Below are 14736 nucleotides of genomic sequence, written 5' to 3' on the forward strand. Positions count from 1 at the left end.
CCTTCCTGTCGGCCCAATGTGAGCTCAGCCAGAGAGAGGAAGAGTACATGCCAGGTAGAATACTTCCACCTCATCAAACCTGCCCCTTGCCCCTTCCTTCTCCCTTCTTACCTTCACAATGATTCACACACAGCGTGAATCGTCCTCTTGCCTCTTTTCTGTTTATTCTCTCTCACTCCTTCCAGCTATCTCTCCCCCAGACACCAAGCTACTCTTAGATGCTCACAAGAACCCATTTGTGCATGTGCGCAAGTGTATGAACACATGTAAAATTTACAACCTCATTTTGCCACTGCATGTAGAATGTGTGCCCCTGCAACAGATTATTATGGAGATTACATTCCCAGCTACATAGGGACTCTCTGTGACAGAGGTGTGGCTAGTCTCATCTGTATAATTATTCTTATGTCCTGCCCTACAAGCTTTTATGTTCCCTCTTAATCCATGCTGGCAGTATGCCTCCCTATAGGTCTCTTATTCCCTGTGTTAGTCAGGCTTTTGCCACGGAAGTCTATTTTTTGCCATTAATGGCAGTAAAATCTTGTACTCCCTGGTGTCTTTTCCAGGTAATGGTGTGAGTTATGATTTGGTTTCTGTGAACATGCAGGTAAAAAATATTGTTAAAGAACAATCAAGTCTTTCTTTAGAAATTTTATAATGACTAGCATTCTCCTTGAAGTTTTTGTATCTCTACTTGCCATCCGGCATGAAAACTTTAAATTTTTTCAAAAATTTAAAAACAAATGTAAGTGTAGGGCAACCACGAAATTCAAAAATGGAGGATTGAAACCTGCTTTCACTGATCGAGAATTATATTTTTTATACAGGATTATAGTATTAGTCAGTTACGAAACATAACTTTTGTTCCTGTTATATATACTATTTTTTTGCAAGAGATTCTGTTCTTAAAATTTTTAAAATCCTGTATTTGTACTTTATTGTGTAATTTATTGTTAAAAATAAATGCATAGATAATACATTTAAGCTCTGCTGTTCTGCTCCTCTTTTGCATATTTGAAAAACCTTATATATGTCTTTAAAGACTACTACACATAAGCAAGTCCATATGCAAAGTAGCAGTCCTTATTTATCCAAGAGAAAAATATGAGTCCTTGAACAGCCCTTGAATCTTTAAACACACAAATACAAAATAGGGTTTGGAGGCACAGAGATGCTGAAAATATTAAAATATTGCTTTTTTTGTAAAAGGAAATTTTGTGTCACTGTATTCTTCACTCTGCTTCTCATGTTACCTTGGTGCCAGAGCAAAGCAGATTTCTCAGAAAGATTGTCCAATTTCCTCCCCATTTCTCAAGCATTATTCTCTTCATAGCCCTGCGGTCATCGTGTGCAGTCAATAGAGATTCTTTTCTTATTGTCTATTTTTTTGGAAAGATTGTGGTCATGTTCACCATAAATGAAAAACATTTGTTTAGCATGTTGTAATATCAGAAATTATTTGAGGGAAGAAGTGATATGAAATTATATTACAGCGATTATGAAGCTTAATTGTGCTGTAGGTATTGATGAGATATTTTCTCTGAGGTAGTGCACACATAAACACAAAAGCAGAAAGACACACAACCACACTTATTCCAGCTCAGGAGTTCAGTTATTGAAAAAACATGGAGGGGGAAACATCCAAAGCTATGAGAACTCCTCTGTGGCTGATCCTTTGTGACAGTGTCTGATGTGTGACAGTTTAATCAGATGATTTAGTTATCGAGGAGGCTGTGGTTTGCAGTCAAATGCTGTCAAGCATTCCTTATGTTTCCAATGAAGAATGTGTTTCTCCTCAATGGCACAGCAGCCTGAATGAGATGTCAAGAGTTTTTATATGTGGGGTGGCAGGCTGAATAAGGAGTTTCTGCCATTTTCTGGCCCAGGCAGTCACAGCTGTCAACAGCTATCAGATATCTGCAGTTTTATTCCACTTAAACACATAGTGATAGTGGGCTTTTGTCTTCCTTTCAAACTTCCTCCAAAATCTGTTCTTGTGTAGGTGGATGTCTTAAGCCCAATAATCTTTGTTCAACTTTTACCAATTCAAGATCACATTAATAAAACATATTTATGCAAAACATTGATAAGGAACAGCAAGCTGCAGATTGTCTAAATTTAGTTGTCCACTCAGTCATAATGGTTACTATTCCAGGCATGAAAATTCAGTAAATTATTTTAGTTAGTGTGCTGAGTGGATTTAGGAATAGTTCAATGAAATTATAAAAGTTTTCTGGAAGAATGCATCAAACACACCTCAACTTTCTTTCTAATACATTTTTGCCTGGAGTGTGAAGTTTGACAGAAGTTTAGCTGTGCAGAGGAATGATGTCTGATCAGTAAGAGTAATTTCTGTAATAAATTTGTGCGGTCAGGGATTATTATTCATGATAAAATGAGAAATACAGTGGTTATATAACTGCCATTTTAAAAAATGCATTTTTCACTTTCCCCTTTAAGTCTGTGCATCATGAGATGATTAGCATTGGGTGTGAATGTTGGGCCACTTCCCCAAAACATGAAAATGGGTACCTGTCAGCACAAGTTCTTGCTGATGTTCTGGCATTTTGGAAATGGCGTGATATGTGCTCTCCGTCCACCCCTCCGTCTGTCTCTTTCAATATAAAGAAAATATTAAATATTTTGCATAAGAGAGTTAATGTCTTCTTCTCAAAATAATGCAGCTTAAATCATTACATTTTCCTGTTTATTCACAACCTTGTACAGGCTACCCTGCATGAACTCGCATTGTGTTTACTGATGCTTCATTGATGGACAGTAGCCAATACAGCTGCATTACAGGCAGGAGAGGATGGCCTAAAGGAAAATAAGTCGCATTTTGAGAAATAAGTATCCTTTTAGCACACTCCACCAGTAGCAAACCCTTTTCCTATTTTTGAGAAGGTTGTATATGGGTTACGATTACAGGGGCACACAAAGCCAAATGTGTGTGTGTGTGTGTGTGTGTGTGTGTGTGTGTGTGTCTGTGTGTGTGTGCACGCGCTTGGTTCCATACTGTGGTCAGTGATGCATCACCTGACAGCTGACTGATGAAGCACTGACCTTTTACTCCTAGCCTTGTGGGCAATTCTCCGTCTCGTGAAACTGTGGTGGTCTGCATCCACTGACACTTGAGTGCTCAAATGAATTACGACCCTGTGGGAGAATAATAAAAAGAAGCAGGGACAGTGAGCCCCACAGATGGGGTGGTGGGGGGTGGGCAGGCTGCAGATAGAGAGAGATGGGGTGATGACGCCCCAGAATCAAAGACTCCCTCCTGATCCCTCTCTGATTCCCTCGCTCCTTCCATCCTCATCCTCTTCTGTTCTCATTCATGCACTTTGATTTGTTTTACAATGCAGTTGTTTGTGAGATGTTTATTTGCGGCTTATCCTCAGTCTGTACACACTGCATTGTATAGTGGTGGAGTTTTTCCCAAAGCTAGAAAAAATAGTAAGGTAGTTTCCAAGCTGAGGAAGTTTAAAATATGAAACTGCAGAGCTGGAATGGGAGCAGACAGCTCTCCCATCCTTATATGAAAGGCTGCTGCCAACGAGGCTGAATCAAACAGGCCGTTTGATCAGCAGAAAAGCTTTAAAGCTGTACTACATGGTGTCCCCCCTGTAGCAAAAATGCTCCATACTTTAGTTCCCCACTGTGAAAGGGTGAGTTTTTTTTTAGAATTTAAGATGTTGGTTTCTTCATTTGTGTTGTATGTGTTTTTGTTTGTGTGTGTGTGTGTGTGTGCGTGTGTGTGTGTGTGTGTGTGTGCATGCGTGCGTGTGTGTGTGTGTGTGTGTGTGTGTGTGTGTGCGTTTGTCTTTGCATGCTGTCTCTACAATCTGTTTAGCTTCAGGGCTATTTAACTTGCCAAAAAAATTTAAACTGAAATCCCCTGACTTCCTCACAGTGTCTTAATTTTTTTTACCTGCTTATAGACATTGCATATTCAGCATATCATTTGCAGGGCAAATACAATCATCTGCAGTGCCAATGTGTGAGAATAGATAAAACAACCCCTACCCCCACAGTGTATTTGTGCCTGTGTATCTACTTGTGAGTGCAGACTGAATCGAGGTGCCTGTTTTCTTAAAGAATGTGATGTCATTTGACAATGTACATTTTTGTGACTTTATGTGTGTGTCTGTGTGTGCGCAAGCATGCGTGCAGATAATTGGGAAGGTCATTTGCGGGAAACATCTTTTGCTTGGCGAGAAAGACAGAGCTCTTTCTTCTAATGGGATCAATGTTTCAATGCTTTCTGTCTGTGTAAGTTATGATGTGGCTAATGTTTTAAACATGCTCTGCAGATGCAGCGCGACCCTCTTAAATAAATGACTGCATCGCCAGGAGAGGGAGTCGTCTTAGGATTAGCTTTGCTGTGAGTGAAATGCTCTGTAGACTCTGTGACTCATACTGGCTGATAAAGCACATATAATAGCAAATAGGCTAACAAACCCTTCACACAACACTAAAATGACGTAAAGGTAATTCACTTGAGGCAGATCAATATCCATAGTGTGATTTGTGCCAAAAAAACGTTGTGACAAAACTCTCATCTGCACAGTATTTGTGTGGCAGAATGAGCACATCACCTCCAGCTTGATATCCCATTATTTCATTCCAAATGCCCGAGGCTTGTTACTTCCCCACCAACAGCATCTTACCGCTCTGTTAGTTAGCCAGGCTAGCCAGCAGAAGGAGAATTGGTACCCTGCTCATAACCTGCAGTGCTGCTCTGCAGTGTCATAGCTCCATATGTTAAGATATGCTCCTCTGAATACTTAAGTTATAGTTAGATTTATAACTTTCAAGCCCTCCCACTCCCGTAAGGTTATGTTTCTCTCTACCTGTGGTTCTCTGGCGTCGAGAGGGCCATAACTGGGCGTTTAGGTAGATGAATGGAATGTAATTCATGAGGAGTGTGTAAAAGTGTCGTGTCAGATAGTGTGACAGCAGATATACAGCAGATGAGGTTCCAACTGCCACATGTAGCTTATAAAAATCCTACAATATTTAACTTTTTTTTCTCCAAAAACTCTGTGCTTCTTAAGCATCCTTTCGTTTAACAAGCGCAGATGCTTTCAAACATGTAGTATGAAGAACTGCAACAAACACAGCCTGGCAACGTCAACTTAAGTGCAAGCATCCAAGACACCAAAAAGTGGCTTTTTTCAAACACTAAGCTGTGAATTTTATGTCTTGTGAGAGTTGGTACATTAAAGAGGGAAAAAAGTACTTCTGAAGAAACTGTTAACATCAATGTTTTATACCAGCAGCACCTTCCTTGAATGAGGCACTGTTCACTTATTAAAGCTATCCTTGACACCAAATCAATTATTTGGACTGCCTCAGCATATTTTTTTAAGGGAAACACTTCATAAAAACATGAAATATTGCCACTACTACTTCTTCTCCAAAATGGAAATCACAGTGTGAAGCATCATCTGTTGTGCTTATTGTAAAGTGGACCTCTGTGGAACTTATGTTGTAATATTTTGCATCACATTACCTACACATACTGTAGAAATCTGTGATGCAAGACATTAAAGGCAAGTGTTGAGTGGCATGTGTGTAGGTACTTGGCTCAGCATCAATCATTCATATTGACATTTCCTTTGATCTGTTGTCCCCGTGTGTGTATTTACGCACACACAAACACGTGACTGTGTGTGAATTCAAATGTGTGCCTTGATTTGCTCCGTCTTGAGTGCAGTTTGATGCATGTTTACTCGTGTGGATGTGTGTGCATTTGTGATTGTGCACATCCAAGCTGATGCGTGTGTGTGTGTGTGTGTGTGTGTGTGTGTGTGTATTTGTGAGTTTAGACAGGTGTCGTGCTGCAGGTTTAATGACAGGAGTTGCGGTTGACTTCCCTTTGCCAATCTGAATCCTTTCCCTTGTGCCCAGCAAAGTGTGACACAGTTTGAGTGCATGGCTGGTAGGGCCTAGTGACAAACTAAGGCAGGAAGAAGAAGCCTGTGTATTTCCTCAGGCTGCAGCTCCACCTGAATGCTAAGTGACTGAGAAGAGTTCCAGTACTGGCACACTGCAGCTGCCATCATGCACCATGTATGCCTGAATAAACACACGCACACAAGCATGGATGCACAACGCACATTCACACGCAGACTCTCTGTGACTCAGTGATCCATGACTGTCTTGTGCAGAAGCTAAGCTCTCTCAGTGAAGTATGTTGTGTAGCACACAACCATCCTCTTGCTTCAACCACACCATCAACCCAAATCCCATCCAACCACCACCCATAGCCTGTTTGCCTAGAACTCCCATCATTGCGGTAACTGGCACTTCAGGCGCGCCTCCAGTGTCTCCCACAAGGCACCAGTACAAATTACATTTCCCTCACATGGCTGAGCCTACTCCTCTTCTTCCGTTCTTCTCTTTTCATGGCTGTTCTTCTCTTTCTCTTGATCTTTCCTCCTCCCCTCCTCCCCCTGTCCAGCATGGTCCACCTCCTTGACATAAGCTCATTTCTCTGCAACTAAGTCCTTTCCCAGCATAGCTGCTGGTGTTTCTCCAGTTGATGTGCTGGGAGTGCCCGCGGCTCCCTTCCAGATCAGCCCTGCGCTCACTGCTCCCAAGGAGATGAGCTGTATGTTCAGCTAATGGCTACAAATAGCATCAAAACAGTATCAAATTGTATTGACGTTCAAGCGCTGTAATAAATGAAATATGCATCTTACTGTCGTCTCGTCTGTTCTCAGAAGCCTTTCATCTTCGGCAGTCTGCCAAAGCATCCCTCAAAGAGTATTTGTGCATTGTGTGTTTTAGAAAATTGAAAGTGGCTTTTTATGCTTTGATTGATGGAGCTGGTGGCATTCAGAATACGTAAGTGGGCAGTGATGGATTCTCATTCAGATCAGCACTTTGTGCTCAATTGATTGGTGGTTAAGCCCAGGATCACGTAACTCTAACCTTCTGAGTGAGAGTTATCTGCAAATCACAGAACACTAGAAACATGTAATTTGTGTGCGGTAGCTATGTACAGTTAGTTATATCATGTTCTGTCTGTCAAAGAATTGATTTTAAAACATTACGGTTGGTTTATGAAGCACCGAATGGTTTAAGAGCAATATACATTTCTGATCTTTTGCTACGTTATGAAGCAGCAGGACTTCTTAGGTCATCTGGGACAGATCTGCTTACTGTCCCCAGGGTGAAAACTCAACATGGAGAAGCAGCATTCAGTTTTTATGCACCATATATCTGAAACAAACTCCCTGAAACCTGCAGGTCGGCTGCAACTCTCAGTTCTTTAAGGCTGTTTGATGCTGCCTTTTTATTAAATCATGTGTGAGGCTTTTAATTATTATCTTACACTGCAATTTAACTTTTACTTTACTTTATTTTTATTTTCTATTTACCACTCTTTTAATTGTATTTAAATGTATTTTTATATAGCCCTATGTTGCCTTTATGTTTTATGTAAATCCCTTTGTATTTCCTTGCTGTTGAAATGTGCTATACAAAGAAGCTTGCCTTGTGTTCTTCTCTTCTGTGGTAAGGCATATTTTTTAAGAAAGCAGCTCTCCCTGCACCCACATAAAACTGAGAATGCTGATATGTGAAGCAGGCAGATAGACAGGCTGTCAGAGCGGAGAGATTCTTCAATAGGGAAAGTGTGTTTGCCTCCGAAAAGTTCAGCATGATAATAATGGGCTCCACTAAGCTGCACAATTTGATTGGGGGGTGTAAGGGACGTGTAGAGGACATTTATCAGTGTGACACAGGACACAATGCTCTTTGTTTGATTGGTTAAATTAGTGGGAGCTCATTTGCTTTCACTGCAAAATCCTTTACAGGGCTTTTTGTTGTGTTAATTAAGCCAGAGCAGCCATTTTGTATGCTGCTTGCGTATTGGGCCGAAAAGGAGAGAAAATGATCATTGTTATTCCTGTCTTGCACCTCAGAGTCATCGCAGTTTGTTTATATATATTATATATATATATTATATATGATTTGCACCAAAAATACTTAAATGTATATTTGCTAAAACATTTGTTTGGTTTAGTTTTTCTTGACAATTACCTCCTCTGAAAACTAATTATTATGAACTGACCTGTTGCCATTGCCCTATGTTTTTTTTTTTAAACAGACAACAGACTTCTTACAATGAGTCATTTTAACCTGCTGAATTTGTTGGATGGTGAAGGTTGCAGGGAATGAAAAGCTGTATTAAATCTGAAAATTGCATTGCTCCTGGTGGAGATCATTTCTCCTCATGAATTTGCATTATTTGTGAAAGCATGTATTAAAAACCTTTTCTGAGCACAGCATCCTCGTGGGATCTTTTCAGCTTAGTGAATCCTCTGATAATTTTTAATGAAAGATTTTGTCCTGTGACATTATGCTTGATGACAAAATGCTGCGGGGCATTGGCTGCTCCTCTTGTGATGCGATGGGAGCAAACCAAAAACAAGCTGGAAAGCAAGCTCTCAGGATTTGGAGAATTGTTGTGGGGTCACTGATAAATAACACCATAAATCCCCTGCAGACATTTTGTGGTCTTTTGTGCTTGGAAACTGTGAACGTCTGCATATTGTACCAGCACACACACCGGTGTCACTCTTTTAATATTACTCAATTTAATTACTTTACACTAGAAAATGTCTCCTTTCATAGTGCTGCTAAATCCTCCTTGTTTGCTGCTTTTATAGCCTGCAATGTGGAACCTGCAAGTCATACTGGTATCTTCTGGAGCTGTAGCATCTCACCTCAGTCCTCATATTGTCTGCCTCAGATTTCTGACCTCTCATTAATCACACAAATCAGCCGTCAGACTGGCAGGTTTTGTTTCACTTCAGTGCATTCAGAGGGCAATTTTGCTGTAATACAACATCAAACCAAAGAACCATGACACTGACCAGTACTGCCTCTCACTTCCTCAAAAAAGCATACCTTGTCTTTTTGCCATGGTCTGTTTTATGTCATTTGCCTTTATTCACACATGGAAGTTTTGTTTGGGCTGCTAGGTTTTGGATGCTGAACTGTAACCCACTTGTAAATGTGGGGTGGTTTTACCTGATAACTTTCACTGATTTGCTCAATTTTGAAAATTTGATCACTTGACCTTGATGGTGACACGCCTTTTGTCTTTGTCTCGTTTGTGTTTCATTGTTCAGGAAGCCAAGTTGCGTGAGCTACTGGATGTTAGCAACGTGATGGGGAAGATGGAGAACAAGATGCTGACAGTGGTGAGCGGCCCTGACATGGTCAACATCACCTATCTGAACTTCATGGCCTTCCAGGAGGAGACAGCTAAGGTAAATATTCAGCACAAAAACAACAACAGAACAGTCTCGATGATGAAAACTTTTACAGAAATAGCTTGTTACAACTAGATTGTTCCACAAGGTTATTTAAAATGATGAAAAAAACCTTACCACTTATTCACTGTCAAGTTACGAGGTTTTTGACAAAGGTGCCATTTCTCTGTTGGGTTAACTACATGATGTGTAGTGTCAGGGTTGTGATGTCACATGAAAGTAAATTACACTAAGAACATAATTCAAATTACAAATTGAAACTGAATTCTGAATTTAATTATCAGCATGCCAACGTGTATGAACTAACAAATTAATTTATTCCTAACACATGGTAGTAGTAACAGACCACCACATTTCCACCCTCACCAGTTATCAACGTCAAATTGCACTGACGCTGTGCGTATGTGTGTGTGTGTCTGTTTTGTTTTTTTTACTGCAGGAATGGGCAGAAGAGCTGTTCAACCTGGCATCAAACCTTTTGCTACAGAACATGTCCAGAGAGGCCTGCCTTGAGAAAATGTATGTCATCTATGCACACACATGCATGCTACACACACACAAGCTGTCACAGAAAAAAATGTAAATCCACAATCCCCAGATGAAATATGAAAAGCAGGTCTGCTAGAAACAAAAAATATCATCACAAGTCATCACAAGCGTGACATTAGATATGTACTGTATTTTACATGTTTAGAAATATCAGGAAAACACAAATGAGATATCTTCTGCAAAAGAGACCTGTAATGCTCCTGGACACAGGACAAGTATACGTAATACATGTTTACTTACAAATGCTTGCAAAAACCATATTTGTCACAGCATACAATAAAACATCATAAACCTTTGCAGCACACACACACCGTTATGCATACACCAAGGTACATATGGGGTGTACTGTACTTACACAAAACAAAGGAGGTAAGAGGTGGCTTTTCACAGCTCCACAAGCCCGCCTGAGGGTTTGAGTTTATAAAGGTCACCTCCTAATATCGATGGAGAGAGTTATAGGAGAGAAAACAGACAGGAAGGAAGAAGGTGGATAAATAAAACAGCTGGAAATATGCATTAGTTCATGAACCCGACTTGAGTGCAAGAGCATGTAGTGGGAATTCATATGGTGCTGTAGCCTATATTTCTGTTGCATTAATGGCATAATGACAGACCTGTGTCAGTAGAGCCTTAAACAGGTCTGATTGCTGACCTAAACTTGCGGTGGTGTCAAAATGTCAAAAGAGGAGACCAGTAATACAGTTTCTATCATCAGTCACCTTCACACCACCTCTGATCCTGTGTTTTACGGCTGACAGCCCCTCGTTGGTATTGATCTGAATGGAGCTCACACACTGATCTGTGGCTCACACGTGATTTATATGTGCAGCAAGTGACTGAGTGAAGCTCATGCAGAGTGGACGTATATATGAATCTGCCGAATTGTATTGAGAGAATATGCTGGGCTCTGCGTGGTGACAACTCCCAGCTGTCTGATGTTTATCAGCGAATAGAAGCCATATAACTTGCACCCCCCGAGGAGGATAATTGACTTATGAGACAATAAAAGAGGCCATCGACCACAGAACACAGAGACTTGAATAGAATTGAATAGAGGAGGTGTCGCAGTCACGCTGGTTTGCTCACAGCAGCTGTTGTTGTGCATTGCTTACTTAGAAATAAGGCGATTCACTGTACCAGCACGAGGAGATCTCATCCCCGTTGATGTTCTTCTGCATGTGGTTATTTCTCATCACTAGCTCTTAAAGCTGTGATACAGGAAACAAAACGGAACCCAGCACGTCTTCAAATGACAGCTTGCTACAATATGTTCTTCTGAGAGCAATGCAATTCATAGATTTCAGTCACGAGACGCTGCAAAAGCAGTTCAATTTCCACCTCTCAACCTAAGAAAAAGAAAGATAGGAACACAAACTGCAAGTGTTGAGCACTTCCGATCCATATAACGTTACAGCATCCGCTGCCGCATTTCTACCGTTAAAAACCACCAGGTCCCTGCTGCTGCTTGATTACAGTAATGTTTACATTTACCTTGTGGGGAATCCCTCACCTAATACAGTCCAGGCTTGTCTCCTACTCGATTAGTGCATCTGAAAGCACAACAATCATCCAGCATTTTGGCAACGCAAAAGTTACAAACTCAAAGTAACAGTATATGACTTGTAGTGCACTTGCTTCCTGGTAGGCAGGCAGCGGGAAATAACGTCTTTTTTTCCCTGTGCGTTTTCCTTGGAATGTGACGTTAACTGAAAACTTTGAATAGCGCTGAGGCCACTCCTTGAATTATGTTGCCTTGTGATTCAATGATTATGGTTAAACCGCATGTTGTACAATGGGATGACCTGTGACTATGCTAGAAAACTGGGAATTTACCATCTGTTGCTGTTTATGTCCTGCATTCCATGCCAAAAAAAGTAAGTCGATGCGGAAATACGTATTTGTATTTCCAAAGGTGTAATGGAACCTAACCTTCTTGGATTAGTATTAACTCGAGAGGGAGAGTAGAGACAGAAGGCAGAGAGTGAGTAGTGAAACGAAAAATGAGACAAATGCAAGTAATCGGTTTTCCCCTAATCGTCTTAATGAATAATACAGGCAGTTGTAAGGCAGATGAGCGAATCGAGAAACACCTAACTGTTCCCTCCTTCTTTCCTTACTCCTGAGCCTTTCATCCTTTTTTGCTTTTCTCCCGTCTTTTTTAAATATCAACTTTATGTAGCTTTAGTGACGTCACATGTTGTCCCCTAACTCTTTCTCTGCCAGAACTCAGCGTTTTTCACTTTACATTTCCCTCTTTTTTAAAGAAAAAAACACCTCAATCAAAATCCAGTCTTGGTCCCGTTAACCATTACATTAATCAGTGAGTTTTCCTGGGGTAGCCGTCCGGACCTATAAAGTGGACACTGTAATGGATATTAATTATTAGCCAGCAACCACTTAAAGTCCAGCCTGTAATGATGGCTCCTGTTTCAGCTAAGCTATTTATAGCTCAGGCTGCCTGTGTTGCTGCTGTATGGGTCTGTGTTGCCATTGGCAAGACTTCCAGGGATTAGCCACAATTCTAACCTGTCACGTAAACACTGCCAAAGATTCGTGGTGTGCACAGAGAACTGTACACATGCGGTCAGCCACTGGGTGACATAAGTATGCATTTCACCACATCGATGCATGTTGTGTTATCTGAATGTGCACACTCGCTCATAGACATGGCAAATGATTGCAGAGATGTACATCAGTCACACATGTAAACTCAAGTAAACACACACAGAAATTTAATTTGAACAAGTACATTTCTCACACAAACTGCTGATTACATGTCGTATAAGGCGTGTGCTCTGTCCAACGCAGATACACTCGGCTGAAGCTGCAGCTCAACCCTGAGGGGCGAATCCCCGTCAAGAAGTAAGTCTCTCTGACTCATCCTTTTCTCCCCTGCCACCTCTTTTGATCAATGCATAGCTTTCTCTTCCTACTTGCATTGCTATCAGCATGCATACCCTTCAGTGTACACACATCCTCTGTGTAAATGTGTGCATTTATTAGAATATGTTACCCCTCCCCTCTGTCATCTTTCATTCTTTCCACGACTCTTCAGCTCTGCGGTAAAATTTTCTCCATTATCTCTACTCTCCTTTTCCTCTATGTGGTTGCATGCTCTGGGTAATTCATATCTGTCACTAACTCACTAACAGCTCAAAATTCAATGTGTGTGAGAATTTCCTTTTGTTAATTTCAGTCTTGTGATTTTCCGTTTCACTTATCTGGGATCAGTTTGTCATCAGCTCATTAAGAATCCAACTTTCTCCATCACTATTAGTCAAGTTGAGCTTTCAGGCAGGCAGCAGTGAACTTCTGCGATAACCTCTCACAGAGCCGCTGAGGAAAACAGCGGGTATCAGAGACACAGAGAGGCAGAGAGACACTCCTCGCCGTTTAGGGAATTAACCTCCTAGCTGGGAGGACATGTCAGCTTGACTAAAGTCAGCTTGACTCTGCTCTCCCACTGAGCATACAGTATGTGCTCATGGATCTGCACAGGCATACCTCTGCATGTAATTAAAACAGACTATGGCCAGCGGAAACAGACCTAAACAACCAGCGGTAGCTGTAACACTGGAGTTCATTGCAGTAAATCTAATTTATAGTGCACTAGAATATAACAGAGGACTGTATCCCATCCTCTCTCTGAACTCAAAATGACTGATGAGGCAGGACAGTGTGTTGTCAGTGTCCAGTGAAAACCATGTATCTCTAAAGATAAAAAACAAAAAAACTAAAACCCATTGGAATATCTAAAAAATACAGTGTCACAAAGCTGAAAACAAGGCTGTGTTTCTCAGCTCAAGAAAACGTGATGCTTTGGACATGCATGTTTTTTTTTTTACAGGAAGCAATCATATGATGGTTGTGTTGGAAACATTTTATGTGCATGTCTTTTATTAAATTACACAAGATAAAAGCCTGGTTGTATGACGGGTGAATTAGGATGTATGGAATAATAAATTCTGTCTGCTCAATGGAGCAGTGGATAAAACCCAGGCAGGTTAGGAAGATCCAGGTTCAACTCCCACTGCAACACATCCACCAGTGGATTTACTCATCCAAAGCTACATGAGTAAATGTAATGTTTCAGATGCTTTGGGGTGGCGATGGCTGAGTGGGTAAGACACATGCCTCCGGGTTCAGTTCTGACTGTGAAATTCACCAATGTGTCCCTGAGCAAGATATTTTACCCCTAGTTGCTCCAGAGGTGTGTGACTTCTGACATGTGACATGTGACATATGACAATGAATGAATAATGAGAATGGTCATTGTAATGATAAGAAGGTATGACAATAATACTACATTATGTGCTCATCTTTGTAAACATATTTCTAATAATAATAATAATAATAATAATCTTTATTTGTAGAGCACTTTTCAAAAACAAGTTACAAAGTGCTTTAACAAGACAAGACAATAATACCCAAAATACAATAATACAAAAACAATACAAGATAAAAGCAAGAAAGCATTGAAAAGACTAAAATACACATTTAAGATAAACATAAAATAAGTAAAATAGAATAAAATAAAAGGGATAAAATAAAGTCAAATAAGATCGGGAAAGGCTCTCCTATAAAAGTATGTTTTAAGAAGGGACTTAAAAGAGTTCACTGACTCAGCCGACCTGATTTCCTCGGGCAGGCTGTTCCAGAGCCTCGGGGCCCTGACAGCAAACGCTCTGTCCCCTTTAGTTTTCAGTCGACACTCTGGAACAGACAACAGACCTCTGCCCGAGGATCTCAAGGTACGTGCTGGTGCGTATGGGACTAAAAGGCCAGAAATATAACAAGGTGAGAGGCCATGAAGAGCTTTAAAAGTGATCAGTAAAATTTTAAAGTCAATTCTAAAACATACTGGGAGCCAGTGTAATGACGCTAAAATAGGGGTAATGTG

The 14736-nt window shown here is 40.7% G+C and overlaps 1 protein-coding gene across 5 annotated transcripts in view; it reads left to right on the forward strand.

The window, feature by feature from the left end:
• Positions 1–14736, forward strand: part of LOC119908521 (1-phosphatidylinositol 4,5-bisphosphate phosphodiesterase beta-1) — a 167013-nt gene that overhangs the window by 105315 nt on the left and 46962 nt on the right. For 4 of the 5 annotated variants that reach the window (XR_005445302.1, XM_038726266.1, XM_038726264.1 and 1 more), the window contains 3 exons: positions 9144–9284; positions 9727–9806; positions 12645–12698. Coding sequence is in view for 4 of the 5 variants with exons in the window: in XM_038726264.1 (XP_038582192.1) it covers positions 9144–9284; positions 9727–9806; positions 12645–12698 (275 nt within the window). In the remaining variant the exon portion in view is untranslated. Of the gene's footprint in view, positions 1–9143; positions 9285–9726; positions 9807–11596; positions 11711–12644; positions 12699–14736 lie in introns of those variants that run through there. The other variant, XM_038726267.1, reaches the window with a different exon arrangement.

The sequence above is a fragment of the Micropterus salmoides genome, unplaced genomic scaffold, assembly GCF_014851395.1.
Source record: "Micropterus salmoides isolate LMB-PRFRI ecotype aquatic unplaced genomic scaffold, ASM1485139v1 Ms_hic_scaffold_18, whole genome shotgun sequence".
NCBI lineage: Eukaryota > Metazoa > Chordata > Actinopteri > Centrarchiformes > Centrarchidae > Micropterus > Micropterus salmoides.